General features: G+C 38.4%; 1 protein-coding gene across 11 annotated transcripts in view; it reads left to right on the forward strand.

Moving 5' to 3' along the window:
* The window catches only part of LOC6044003 (teneurin-a), a 318,915-nt gene that overhangs the window by 207,560 nt on the left and 95,773 nt on the right, over window positions 1–15,582 (forward strand). For 8 of the 11 annotated variants that reach the window (XM_038249800.1, XM_038249802.1, XM_038249809.1 and 5 more), the window contains one exon: window positions 149–175. The exons of the other annotated variants lie outside the window; for them this stretch is intronic. In XM_038249800.1, the coding sequence (XP_038105728.1) occupies window positions 149–175 (27 nt within the window). The remainder of the gene's footprint in view (window positions 1–148; window positions 176–15,582) is intronic. 11 annotated transcript variants of the gene reach the window in all.

Genomic DNA, 15,582 nt, shown 5'->3' on the forward strand with positions numbered 1-15,582 from the left:
TCGTGTGTCCCTTTAGTTCAGTACCGCATTTTGGTACAATTAAAGTACCTCCGTAAAACGCTTGTTTTAAAATACATTACCCATACAAATTATTTCAACTAATCAAAACTCCGCTCTCCGTTTCTCAATTGTCTATGGTAATGTTTAGTGAGTTCTGGAACTCTTTCACATCGTGGTAAGTCGCAGTCGTTCTGGTTTCAAATTTCTTTTCGATTAGAACGCAATTCGAATATCCATTCTTATCGTTTAGTGAACATTATATGTTTCTAAACAGCATTAGCCTTTCCTCATACAACATCTACTTTGAGTTTTCTCACAATTGGCAAATATTAGTGGCCTTCATTTTTTTTTAACTTTTTTGTATTTTCCATACTGTAATTTATTTTCCACCTCATCCTCATCACCGTCGTCTATTGACGTATAGAGTTTAAGCAAAAAAAACAGTACATCGATAAAAAAACTTTGTGTATGTGTATGTTAAATGTTGTATGTCTCTTGTTTGTTCTTGTTTTTTGTTATGTCATATTTTCATGTGTTTGTTTCAGTATGAGGATAAATAAAACTAAAAAGAGTTCGTATTATTGAAAAAGGTACAGATTATTCATTATGAAAGATTAAAGAAAACAAAATTACGAGTTCATTTTAATAGAGAAAAAACATTCATTCACATTCTAGTAACGTGGGTTTTTAATATTAATGTTAAATATATTTTCATCACTAGACAACTATTAAAATTTCTGCGTGTCGAAAAAATAACGCAGCTGATTGACTCTTTCTTATTTGGTTTTTACATTTTGTTTATCCTTATATTAGTACATTTTGTTTTATCCAAATGTATAAGATAACAGGCAAGAACCCTGTAAAACAATAAAAAAACAAAATGCTTTTTTACTCTTTTTCATCTTAGTTTTTACCAGTACGCTTTTAAATAGATGATGTTTTAAATTTATTTCAATTATAGTTTAAACCCAATTATTTTGTTCAACATAAATCAAATTGAGTATTTTATGTTGATATTTACAGTAATAAATTGACACTATAAAAAAATTAATTTGAAAACAGCTGGTTTGTGTTATTTTATTATTACTAAATTCATTTTAATTACAAATTTAAATTTAAATTGATTTACTGAAAATTCAATCATTCCTTAGATTTAATGGAACAACATGTGATCAAAAAAGAACACATAGTGGAAAGAGTATTTTAAAATAAATTTATGTTTGACTTTCCATCTCCTATCCAAGCTGTGTTTTCTTTTTCAAAGTGTTTATAAATTATGGGTATACTGAGTTAGAAACATGTACGAACAGGAATCATGTCGAGAAATTTTGAAAATCGGAATTGAACACAGAACAAAACCAGAATAAATCCAACCATCCTTATGTGTAAAATCCTCCACAATGACCCTTCCCTATTTGTCTGCGTCTATCATTTGTTTTATCTGTTGCCCTCCTATATCTAACACCCCATTGTTTGCTCTTCTCCTTAAAGTCAATATTACTATTAGCATTTGATACATTTCTTTATCAAAAACCAAATACAGAGGAGATTTGCTGGAAGATGCAGTATCTGAGTACTGTTCGTATACCATACAATTATAGTAAGCTAGCTAATTCTTAAATTTAAATGTCATAAAATCTGAAACACAGCAAAACTGTGTTTTCATACAAAACAAAAGCAAATGGTTTTGTATTAGAAATCATATGATTTCATGTTAAATCAAAGGTTACACCAATTTTATCAATCTGATTCCAAAACATATTGGCCTAAACAAGCATTAATAATAAACTAAAAAGATGACAACATTACAGAAATGATGACATTTTAAGAAAAATACAATTAATCCAATCAGATTAAAAAATGATGCATGAAAATGTATTTTCTTGCATGAAAAGTTATTGTAAAAATGTAAACAGCGGTGTAAAATATGTAGGGTAGGGTAGTCATCAATGAGACACTTTTGGTTTTCAACTTTCAACGATTTTTCTAATTTTTTCATCAGCATTTTTCAATGCGCTTTTTGTTGCATTTTCTTTCTTTTAATGTATTCTAACATTGACCAAAATACGAGATCGATCCGACATCTACAGCCAGAGTTATTCAACTGTCTCATTGTGGACGCACTTGGCAGGAACAATGAGACAGCTGGGAACAATGAGACACTCTACGAAAATCAATACTTTTCCAGTAAAACATCATGTTTTTGTATTGTTCCATTGCAGGTGACTTGCCTTGGACATTTAAGAGTTATTTTACCAACATGAAACTTTAATTAACAAAAGTTATACTAAAAAGTATTTAAATTTTGTAAAATCCATATATTTATACCAAATTACTTTGTATTTTTGGTTAAATGAAGTTAAAACTCTATAAATATGCCAAAAATCACTTTCGATTCATGTTTTGAAAGATTTCGATAGATTTTGAAAAGTTTAAAGAAGAAAAATCAAAGTGTCTCATTGTTACCCATGGGCTGAAATGTGTGGGGAACAATGAGACAGCCCTGGATTCTGACTATATTCTAAATTTTGGCCAAACCTAATGAAGGGACATTGTAGCCCAACTCAATCCCTATGGAACGTCGAAAGAAATTTAAAGAAATATTAGTTTTGGTGTAAATGGCAGCTTACGAGCGAAAATGTATTTTTTGTCCATAATTTACTTTTACACCCCAGAATCAAACATTTATGAATAACTTTGCAAGGGAGCGTCCATAACCAAAGCCACTATTATGGCAGACGTGTATACAGTAGACACACCTTTCCCCCAAATATGAGCCTGATTGGTTGAAACTACGACTTGTGAGAGCCATTTTATCATTGTTCCCCGTGTCTCATTGATGACTACTCTACCCTATAGTCCTAATCAATGTAACATAAATTTGGGTTCTCATTTAAAAGCTACATTCAAACAATTTTAATTCTAAAATTACATAGAGTGTATTTGACATAAGACTATGTTTCTTCACTATACAGTTTAATATTCCGAACCAAACCAATCCTTGTCCCATGGCGGGCGCCTTTAAATTCTAAATGTAAATGTGGGTATTCAACGCCTTCGCTCCTTGCCATACCTCAACCACAGAGTAAGACAGAGTCACTTCTGCCATTTGATTTTGGTTCCACTTTGTGATACATCGCAGATACATCGCACGCCTGCTACCAGCAAACCTTATGGAGCCAAAATAAAATGACATTTCTTCGAACTGCTCGCTCTGTGTTACTCTGTGCCTCAACCACTTAAAAGCCCATGACGGTGGAGCCCTTGAAGATAAAAGGAAGACACTAGTTGTTGGTACTAGAAATAGTGACCGACAGCTATGAAGCCAACTTCGTTTTTAGTTTTTTCGATTCCACTGATATTTCATTCAGGCAAATCGAAATAGCATTTTTTAAACTATTAGGTATTTGATAATTCAAATATTTGAATGTTTGTTGTTACGTTTGTGTTAGTGGTGCCAGATAGCTTAATGAAACAGATGGAGTTTTGGGGTGGCGCGATGTTATAAATTCTATAAAAATATTCAGGGGGACAAATCTCTTCGCACTCTTCCGCAAAGTTCTTCCATGAAACAAAAACTATTAGCTAGTGAGGCTTTTGTAAAATCCAAAATTGATAAGTGATACAAAAATTAAAACCAAAAGCATTTATTCAAATTTTAATGCCAAAGCGCCTGGTCCCCTGTCGCAACCAATCAAATTCATATTTTGGATTCGAGCTCAGTACATCAGAGTATCATATCCTGAAATGTCCTATAATCTGACCTGTTTTGTCACATCCTCGGATACATATCGACTCTTGGGGATCGAAGCAATCTGTGCCCGCGGACGGACGCGTTTTTGATCGCTGTCATTTTTATCTTTTAATTGTCTTCAAAAGTGAAAAGTTTCGTAAAATACGGAGATTGCATTCCTATTTCCGGATCAAGACAATTGTAGTTAAAGTGGTGGATGTCAGCAGCAACAAGAAGGACAGGAGCTGGTTAAGCTCTTGCAGTGGCAATCAGCTAAAGTGTTGCTGTGGTTCCACGTCTTTCAAGAGTTGTCGAAGCAGATGTGGGCAGGGCAGGGACAAATCAATGTTTTTTTACAATATTATCTTTTTTATCTACAAACTGTTCTCTGAAATGTGATTGATTCGAAAATGTTTAAAAATGTGAATACAAAGAGACGAGTTGTTCCTTTTAATTCCGCTATATATTTTAATATCTTGACAGATACGTATTTCGTCTACTACTTGCAGACTTCATCAGTGTTCTGTTCTCGACTGAAGGTTCATCGCTGGTGTATCCATATTTGTAGTTACTGTAGGTACTACCTCCTCGTTCTTCTTTTGTGCCTGTATAGGTAACAGCTTAACAGCCACGTTGAGCCGTTACTTGAATCCTTGTTGAATAAACGTTTGTTGCCTGCCTTGAAGATTTCCAAACTTTCAGCGACAGCCAGCTTCGATGGGTTAGTGATGTGTCTTAAGATGACCGCGTCGCTAGCTGTGATGTTATGTTTTTCCTCGATGATGTGTTCGGTTACTGCTGACTTGAAATGGGGACAAATCCTTTCCGTTTTTCCTCCATGGCAATTTTGACATATGTGTGTATATGCTCATCCAACCTACCAGAACGTTGGTGGAGACGTAGATGACATCTTCTGCATCATCAAAAGGGACTCACTAACAACGGTACTGGACACCATAAACAGTGCACGCAGGAGCATCAAGTTCACTTACGAAATGGAAGTCGAAGGAAAGTTACCTTTCTTAGACATCCTGATCCTAAGAGAACCAGGTTGCCCATCTTCGTTTTCTTTCGAGATCTACAGGAAGCCAACAAACACCAGAAGAACGATCCCAGCCACGTCAAACCATTCATTCCAACATAAGATGGCAGCATATCATCATTTTATACATAGGATGACAACTTTACCCTCAGCGAAGCAGGAAAACAGAAAGAATTGGAGTACATATTTGAAACAGCGGAAATCAACGGTTACAGCAGAACAACTATCCAAGCAATCATCGATAAGAAGGAAAGAAAACTGCACAGAACTTCACTCACAACCCTTACGCCATCAGCAGAGCCACTGCGAAGAGCAGCAGTAGAATTCGACTACAGGATAACACGCCCATTACGACAAAAACTGGCTAAATTTGGCATCGATTTAGTGTTCAGCAGTAGAAACAGCCAGTTGGAATCCATCTTAGGTTCAACGAAAGACCCCATACCGACTATAGGCAAACCCGGCATCTACGAGGTATCCTGCGGCCACTGTGATATGAGCTACATTGGACAAACTAAGAGATTGCTGCAAACCAGGTTGGATGAGCATATACACACATATGTCAAAATTGCCATGGAGGAAAAACGGAAAGGATTTGTCCCCATTTCAAGTCAGCAGTAACCGAACACATCATCGAGGAAAACATAACATCACAGCTAGCGACGCGGTCATCTTAAGACACATCACTAACCCATCGAAGCTGGCTGTCGCTGAAAGTTTGGAAATCTTCAAGGCAGGCAACAAACGTTTATTCAACAAGGATTCAGGTAACGGCTCAACGTGGCTGTTTAAGCTGTTACCTATACAGGCACAAAAGAAGAACGAGGAGGTAGTACCTACAGTAACTACAAATATGGATACACCAGCGATGAACCTTCAGTCGAGAACAGAACACTGATGAAGTCTGCAAGTAGTAGACGAAATACGTATCTGTCAAGATATTAAAATATATAGCGGAATTAAAAGGAACAACTCGTCTCTTTGTATTCACAGTAATGCATTCTGCTAAAACGCTCAACCAAACCACAGTTTAAAAATGTTATTGTGTGATATGACGAGGATTGAAAAAAAAAGTTGTTGGTTGGTATGTTACATTTGACAAGAAAAAAAAATATCTGTCAGCTTTGATGTTTGTCTTCTTTCAAAGAAAGCTAGAAGTCTGGTAAGTTTGGTACGAAAACTTTTTGTTGATTTTGATTTTCCAAAACTTTATGAGCTAATAGTTTAAGTTTTAAAGAACAACTTTGTTGAAAACATCGAAGAGATACGTCTACATCGCCTTAATTTTTTTAAACTAAAATCTAACTAACTATGTTTAAAAATAATAAAAACTGCGAAAACCAAATGGAACGGAATCGACGTAACACCTTATAATGTGGCCCTCTTAAACCTTGCGGTTTCGTCAACGGATCCACAGGCGTGTATCGTTCTTTTTGCGACAAGAATCCGCCTCCCGGGTCTCCTAAGTGTGAAGGTATGGCACGGGAAGAGGGCACCGAATACCTATATTAACACTTAGAATTTTTGCGTCTGCCTCGGGATTCGAACCGGCGACCTCTGGATTGTGAGTCCAGTGCGCGGTCCGATTGATCCACACAGGCAGACGACAAAACGCATAGATAATAAGAGTTGATTTCCATTTTTAATTGATTTGGCTTGAGATGCTCGAGTTCGTTACCAATCTGGCTTAAGCTGTGTATAGATAAAAAAATGCTCTCATGTAAAATTTTCCCGAAAAACTAAGGGGCAAAACAAATTACTGAAGAGAAAAATTAATTGGAAACAAAACAATCTAAACTATCAAGGGATTCAATGGCGTTATTTCAATATTTTTTATCACATATATCACATCAATGATATATGCAAGAATAACAATATTTTCATGAACTTATTGAATTTTAGATATTTTTTTAGCATTACTGCTACAATATATAGAGCAAATTTCACTTTTTTGTTTGGTACGAATTTGTTGACTGTATACGCCCTTCCTATAACACACATACACCCCTAACGCCTTATAAGGGAAAACACCCCCCATTGAAGAATTCTGCATACAGGCCTGGATGTGGGTGGCGATCATCATCCAGCCACTTTAAAGTTGTGGGTCACTTGCAGTCATTCGTGCGCTACCAGGACTGCTGCCGGAAGTTCTGCTGATCAAGGCAGGATTTCAAGAATAGTGAAGATTCAAGCGACATGTGGCGAGAAGATCGGAAATTTGTCGATTTCATAGATTTTTCGTATTTGGTGAGAGCTTTCCATTTTTTTTTCAAATTACCCTTTCATCCACTCTAACATCCAAACATTTCACTAAAGACAAACCACGCCTAATTATCTACGTGGTGGGGTGTTCCTTAGTCGTTCGCTGTGAGTTGTGGATTGTCTGCTTCTCTTCTGATGGTTCGGCTGAGGGGCATGCTCATTAATTTCTCTTCGCTCCATACCTTTAGTGACGTGATGGGAGCAAAGGCGTCTATACGAAGTGTCCCTACACTCGCTACAAATTCCCGGTGCTTGGGGAGGGAAAGATTATTTTTTTTCTTAGCGCCAGTATTTGTTGCACTAATATTCGTGCAAAAAAACTTATGCACGTGGGTGTACAGATTACGGAGTAAACGATGATCGAATTGTTCACCTAGCGCTCACCTTCGATTCCAGGACCAAGTTGCCTGCGGGTATGGAGATTGTTCGGTGTTCACCGAAGAAACCCCACCGTGCGCACACCCGTGCGCCCACCGTGTCAACTGACAGTTGACAGCAGAACAGAAACGTCAAACGTCACGCGATCAGCGCGCGATCAGCGCGCTCGTCTGAACACGTCCAGTCGTCGAAGAGTGCAGACGCAACATCAGCAACAGAAGTGAAGTGATCAAGTAGTGTAGTGAGATGCAGGAGGAAGAGTAAGAAGGAAAAATAAACCAAGAAAATCACAATTCCCGGTGTTTTCCTCTTCCTGCGATCCCGCTGCCACAACCCAAAATACAGTCCACTGAAACATATCGGCCAGCCCCGAACATGGTCCGTACCGAACCGGATTTGTGAGCCGTTCCCGTTCAAGTCCCCGGAAACCTCCGGAACATTCCAGTCCAAGCGCTCCTGATCAACCCTCACGCTACCTCTGCAGCCAACCGAATCTGAAGTCCGCGCACTTGCGTCGTCGGAATCCGGATTCCGGAAGTATCCGCCCCAGGAGCTTCCACCAAGTGGTTCAACCGAACTGCTTTTGTGGCTGTTGAAGGCAGGTGAGTGGATGCCCTAGCAAGTATTCTCCTCTTCCCCACCATTTGCGTGTGCGGTCGAGTTTTCTTGAGAAGCACCACGTACGAATGTGTGTGCGTATGCGTGTGTGTTTGTGAGGGTTGTCAAAGTGACAACAACAGTGCGTCGTCGTCCAACCGGGAGACGAACAAGCAGCAGAACCTTCCCAACCGAGAACAGGTTGCCATCGTGGGCTTTCCCGAACCAGCGGAAAGTGGCCATGGATCTATCCACAACCGAGAATCCTGAGGATGCGATCCGGCAGCTCCAGGAGGTAGAACAGAAGGTCGATTTCGTAGAAAATATGTTTCTGTGTCTACCGGAGCCGGTGTTGGCGCATCTTACAGTGCTTGAGGGCTTCCTAAGGGCAGCAAAAAGGGAACATAACAAGCGAAGACTACAGTTCGTATCACTTGTTCCGGAAGCCATCGAGCAAGTGGAGGAGGAAATGGACAAGTTTTGGATACGCTACAAGGAAGTAAACTACACCCTGGCAATGAAGTTAGCTGCTGCAAAGCAATCTTCAGTTTCACCACCCGGCGAGGCAGACCAGATTGCCGCCGAAGCTGGCTGACGCAGCAGTTCAAGGCTTGGGAGTCCCTCCAAGCGGATATCCCGGAGCATACCATCGAGTCCCAGCAGGCCAGGTCGCAAACCCTGGAATCCTAAGAGGTAGCCGCCCAAGACTGCCCTCTACCGACCGACTCGAACCAACCGAGCTCGTGCAACTCCCAGCCAAGAGAGATACCCGCCAAGAACGCGCGTGTGGACTCCACGTCCGACGCTCTCATCGTGGCCAACCACGGGCCACAAGAACCAGCCGAGGCGGTTGCTCCGGAGGACCATCCAGCGTCTACCGGAAGCCCGAAAGATGTCACCGCCAGCGTGAAGCATAACAAGCTGCTGTCAGTAGTGGTCTCGTGCCAAGTCCCGTGCCTTTTTCACCCAGATGGTGGATCGAAGGCCGAATCCGATCCAAATCCAGCACATGAACCCGAACCCGAGACTGCAACCAGACCAGCTCATGTCCAACCGGACAGCCTCCCTCAAGTGATGACCACCACGGATAATGAACCGCTGCTGCCATCTGTGACGAAGGCCCCAGACAAGCGTGGCCAACCTCGTTCTTGTCGTTTCCACCCGGATGTCGGCACCTTCCAGATCCAGTCCAAGATAAAGGCAATCCAAGTGACCTCCCAGAACGCACGCGACATCGATGCCATTCCTGAAGTAAGTGCGAAGCGAACCCTCGCTCCTGACAAACACTGCGTCGTTCGCAGATCCCAGCAAGGTGAACCGTTCATCGAGAGCCGCGCGAGGCATGGAAGCTGACCGTTCCGCCGGACAAGACCTCAAGAGCCAAGCAAACCGTTCCGAGTGACCAAGCTGGTCGCTCACAACCGTCCCTCGATAGCCGACGCAAAGGCGGGCATCCGTCCGTTCCGCTGGACAAGATCGTCAAAGAGAAATAAACCAAGAAAATCACAATTCCCGGTGTTTTCCTCTTCCTGCGGTCCCGCTGCCACAACCCAAAATACAGTCCACTAAAACATGTCGGCCAGCCCCGAACAGAGATCATACATACATACATACATCCTCGGATACATATCGACTCTTCATTGCTGCCTGAGCAATTTCTGTGGGGGATTGTAAAGGGCCAGACATATTTCCTCGTTTCCTCGGCCGAAGACAAGTGCCGATACAAATCGTCGCTCATTCAATTCAATTCAATTCAATTCATGTTTATTTGTTGTACTAATCAGAATAAAATGTGCTTAACTAATGCAGAGTTTTGAAGATCCTTATAACTACAAATAAATTCAAATACAATCAAATGGGTGAAATAAATTCCAAAGCGAGAGCACACAGCAAAAAAAATGGTAAAATTACATCAGAAAAAGCTTTAATTTTACCTCTAATAATGTTTCAATTTACATCTGGCAGACGCTAGGAAAAATAACTGTAATCCTAAAAATATCAAACCGGCGATAGTTATATCTAGCTTAATAAGTCCGCGCCCCAACCCGCACAGCCAACTCGCCGCTGTGAAAACTAGACGATCAAAGCCAATGTACCTCTATGTGTTCCGTACATTGTATACTGTATTTACTGCATATACGGTTCAGCTTGAACCATGTGGTCAAAGACAAACTTATGGGAATTAGACGAGCTTTCCGGTAACAATATTTTCGAGACTGAAAAATCAAGTCTGTCATATAGAAATAGCTAAAACCATCAAAAACCTGTTTTTTAACATTTTTATTTTTAAACCGCTGTAACTTCACAAGGATTGGACTTAGGACAATGGACAATATGGAGACTTTTATGTAAAGTTGTCTGGAAAATCGATTCCCCTATTCGGTTTTTGAAAATTTTGATGTTTGGAGCACTTTTGAAAAAAAAAACAGTTTCAGTAAATGATTTTTGAATTTTTGTTGGTGAGTTGCTCCATCCTGCATTTTTCGTGAGTTTTTTTGTAACATCTTAGGCTATTTTCACAAAAATTTTGAACGAAAAAAAAAATGGTGGGCTCACTTTCAAATTTGACTTTTAAACTTTAAAATCAAAAAATCTCATAAAATTCTTTCTAATAAATGTTCTAATAAAATTCTTTCTATAAATCTCATTTTTTCTTTCAGCCCGTCAAATTTCCTACAAGTTTGTCTTTGACCACTTTTGATACGATGCATAGGCTTCGAGATACAGCAATATTTATATTACGAAATACAAAAATATTTAAAACACTTACGCCCTTCTCAAATGGCATTATCGAGTGAAACTGGCTCCATATACACAAAAATGGCTTATATAAGCCTAGGATAACATGTCACAAAGTTTCATTGAAATCGGAGAGGGTCGAGAAAAAAGTACCGAAAAAAAAGCCTGTTTTGGGCTGGAATTGCTCATATACTATTAGAAAACCACATAAAATTTACTACTTTGTTCGGAAACTCTTTAAAATAACACCAAGTCTGTCTGTCCTATCGTGACACTTCTACGCATAATTGTCCCACCAAGTATATTCTTTCACGAAATCATTAGTTTCACGAAGTATTCTGTCTTATTCACTTGTTGTATAGCAAGAGGATTACTAATAAGAGTGATAAACTGCTAACTGGGATGATAAGGGACTTATAATGTGAATAGGAACCCACGGGACAATTATGCGTAGAAACACAAAAAACGATCGAAAAATTTCAATCGCGTTTTTCTCAGTTGCACTTTTTTGAACATGGGACAATTTTGCGTAGAACGGCAGTACATACCCCTTATAAACATTCAAATATGTAAGCCGATTTCTTTTCATCGCAGTGCTAATAACTCATCAGGATAAACTCGAATCTTCTTGCACCCTCCGACAAAGGTATATGAAATCTAAGAATCGAGCCAGGGGGAATCTCTTAAGATTTTCCAAAATTTTCAACTGCCAAATTTGTATGAAACTAATGATGCAAAATGGCTTCTTTGGGCATACCGAAGGCACCAAAATGTACCAGCCGGATAAAAAAAATACAAAAAAACGAATGACCGAAATCTCATAGAATTGCTTATTAATTATGCGAACTTCTATCCAAATAATTGATAAAACAAGATGAAGTGCCCGGGTTTGCGTCTGGAAATTCGAAGCATGACGTTAGACGCATTCAGCTGTTTCATAAAATCATTACCTGCTCTGTACGGTAGAGCAGTGCAGCGAATAGGTTTGCAGCAATTCCCCACGTATTTGTTTTTGTTTGCCCATTAAGGTAACATACGTCGGGTAAGGGTAGTCCTAAAATTTAAGTCGATTTTCGCCAAAACATGTGGTTTCAGAAAAAAATCTTTCATGGCTTTCAAGAAAAACATATTCAAAATGGTACAAGTTCATAAAGACTGTTGCAAATATTTTTCAAAGTTTTTGTCATTCTCTTCCCTTCAAATCGTCCTGCAAAATCAGGGGGAAATAATCAAAATACTTTTGAAAACACTTCACAATTTTAACGAAATTGTGAATGCAACCAGCTGAATACGATTTAAAATGCCCCTCCATTTAAAAACATGTTTAAAATGTTTCAGGTCGTTATTTTCGATGTACAGCACAGAAAAAAAGTGCAATAAATATTTACATTTTTGAATGTAAATTATTTTTAAATATGGGTTCAACTGTGCACGAAAATATGCAAATTTGAAAATAACCTTCTCCGATCCTGCCCAAATTTGGCAGGGCTGTTGATACTATCAAAACATGCAAGAATCCCGAATTTCATCGAAATCAGATCACGGCGATTTTTGAGCGATCCTCCTAGTTTTACACGGCGATAGCTCAGGAACCACAAATCTTAGAAAATCGGTCTTAGAGTCAATTTTGAAGGAAATTGGACGTAGAATCTCTCTGTATTGCGCAATTGAAAAATTGAAATGGCCTTATCTCAAAACACCCCAACTTATTTTTTTTGCTTTGATCTCACCATCGTATTCTCCGGCCAATTTTACATAAGAATCACTTATTGGCAGAAATGAATATGTTTCGTTCCAGAGATATCGTATTTTAAAGTTTTGAATATTTGAGATTACCTAAATCAGCTTTATTCGCCGCATCGGCTAGAAACACACAGGCGCGCTGTTCAATAAATACTACCTGGTGTTTTGGGAGATTTTAAAAATAATTTTACGCAATTTTCAAATAGCTAATAGGTACCTTGATTAATCTATTTTTGTTCAAGGAATATTTATTGGGTTATTTTGAATGCACCGTTTTTACTTGTGTTTCTAACCGTTTTAGACTAGAGCATGTGTCATGGGCGGTAGCAAAATAGTACCATTCAGCAAAAACCCAAAAGCTGCTTTATGTTTAAAAAGATTGATCATATTAAACAGATTTTTATATTGTGAGTCAGTCCATTTGATTAATAGATGATTTTGTTCAAAGTACATTTAATTTCAAAAACAAAAAATATTCCTGATACTTGGAGACAGCTTCCGTAGTGTGTTCCAAGAATCCGAAATGATAGAAAAAAACATTATTGTTCGGACAAAAAAAATTAGCTGCTTTGCAGCAGATCAAACTTTGTGATTTTCTTACATTCTTTAGTTTTATACTTTCTAGAAATCTTTCTCCTTCACGAGAATACAACGTTAGGATGTAACAAAAATTACTTTTGGCGGGCATTCAGGCGTTTGTTCCGGTGGGCATAATGAGCTCAAATCCCAAAATTCCGACGAAGCGAGCAGGAAAATGCAATTGATCTTGTAAGTAACACTGAACAAAAATGCTCGATACATTATTGAGTAATAAATATGAATTAAAATAAATAAAGCTTGTTGATACGTTGTATTAGAGTGTAACAAAAAAGACTTTTTGGCGGACATTCAGGGTTTTTTTTCCGGTGGGCATACTAAGCCCAAATCCCAAATATGAGCTTGATTGGACGTAACAGGAGCTGGCGCTCCGCCCTTCAATTTTAAATGGGATTTAACAAGTGAAAAAACATTTTTTTCAAACATGACAATTTTTGAGGCACTATAGAACTATAGTTCGAGGGAATCGTATTCACACGCTACAATGTTTGAAGTGGAGATTTTCAAACATTTGGGTAGTTTTCGAACAATTCTAACAAAAATATTAGAAAAATGATTTTTCGAGAGGTAATTTTTGGCCAAAAACGTACCCCAACTTTAGACATCTGCTAAAATAACAGGATTTGTTCTAGGAACGAGATTTTTTCAGCGAAGTCATCTTAAGATGTCCCCTACACAACCGCTTTAACAGAATTCAGTTTCATTGAGAATAACCTGAGAAATGGTAAAATCCGTAAAAATCACTTTGACCCAATCTCACCCCCCAGGCCCAATGTCACCCCCACTGACGGTACAGTCATCCCTCATATTCGGAACAGTTTACAGATCGGCCAATTTTCAAAAAATCATAGCAAATCGATAATTAAACTTATAGATTCGTTTTTACATTCATTTGAAAGCTTTTCTTGCGATCTTTCGAATGCCGTATCGAACAAGTGCAAATTTTAATTTTTATATCAAGTTTTGGAACCCTTGAAATCCACAAATTCTGAACACTTTTATTACGGATGTAAACAATCTTGGATCTCTCCATGAGTACCGTAAACTGGGGTCAATCGGGACACATGGCGAATTGGGACAGCAGTTTTAACCATGTTGGAGCACAATAATTTGATTTTTCTGGTTGGTTTGTTAGAACAGACTCAGGCCAACAAAATGTGTAGGGTAGGGTAGTCATCAATGAGACACTTTTGGTTTTCAACTTTCAAAGATTTTTCTCATTTTTTCATCAGCATGTTTTAATAAGCTTTTTGTTGCATTTTCTTTCTTTCAATGTGTTCTAACATTGACCAAAATATGAGATCAATCCGACATCTACAGCCAGAGATATCAACTGTCTCATTGTAGACGCACTTGGCAGGAACAATGAGACAGCTGGGGAACAATGAGACACAATACGAAAATCAAGATTTTTCTAGCAAAACATCATGTTTTTATATTGTTCCATTGCAGGTAACTTGCCTTGAACATTTTAGAGCAACTTTGCCAACATGAAACTTTAATTAACAAAAGTTATACTAAAAAGTATTTATATTTTGTAAAATTCGTATATTTATACCAAATAACTTTGTATTTTTGGTTAAAAGTTAAAACTCTTTAAATATGCCGACTTTTAATTCATGTTTTGAAAGATTTCCATAGATTTTGAAAAGTTTAATGAAGAAAAATAAAGTGTCTCATTGTTACCCATGAGCTGAAATGAGGGGGAACAATGAGACAGTCCTGGATACTGGGTATATTCTAAATTTTGGCCAAACCTAATGAAAGGACATTGTAGCCCAACTCAATCCCTATGGAACGTCGAAAGAAATTTGAAGAAATATTAGTTTTGTGCTAATGGCAGCCTACGAGCGAAAAGTATTTTTGTCCATAATTTACTTTTACACCCCAGAATCAAACATTTATGAATAACTTTTCAAGGGAGAACCATAGCCACTATAATGGCAGACGTGTATCCAGTAGACACACCTTTCCCAAATATGAGCCTGATTGGTTGAAACTACGACTTGTGAGAGCCATTATCATTGTTCCCGTGTCTCATTGATGACTACTCTACCTATATCCATTTCAAATTTAAAAGCTTTGCATTAAAACTCCTGTCCCTATTCAGACTGTAGTCCCGATTCACCCCAGATTACGGTACATAATTTTTACAAAATAATGACTTCACGCACTGAAACCAACTAAATTCAAGCTTAGTTATGTTTTACCAATGGTATGATAACTTTTTTTTGTGAAAATATCTGTTAAATTCAGGTGTTCCACATTTGTGGAAGGCACAATAACATCCCACAATTATGAAACATGCTATTTGAAGGCAGTGTTTTGCTGCTCTGAATGAAATAGTCTTGAGATGCAGTTTTTGTTTTACACTCAAAAATGAGTTCGCGTAAACGTGATTCAAACAGGGTTCATGCCAACGGAAGAAAACTGTTCAACTTTTAAAGTGCATTGCACCATGAAAGTGAACAGTAATAAAATGTCAGAGTTT

The sequence above is a fragment of the Culex quinquefasciatus genome, chromosome 1 (assembly GCF_015732765.1).
Source record: "Culex quinquefasciatus strain JHB chromosome 1, VPISU_Cqui_1.0_pri_paternal, whole genome shotgun sequence".
Classification (NCBI taxonomy): domain Eukaryota; kingdom Metazoa; phylum Arthropoda; class Insecta; order Diptera; family Culicidae; genus Culex; species Culex quinquefasciatus.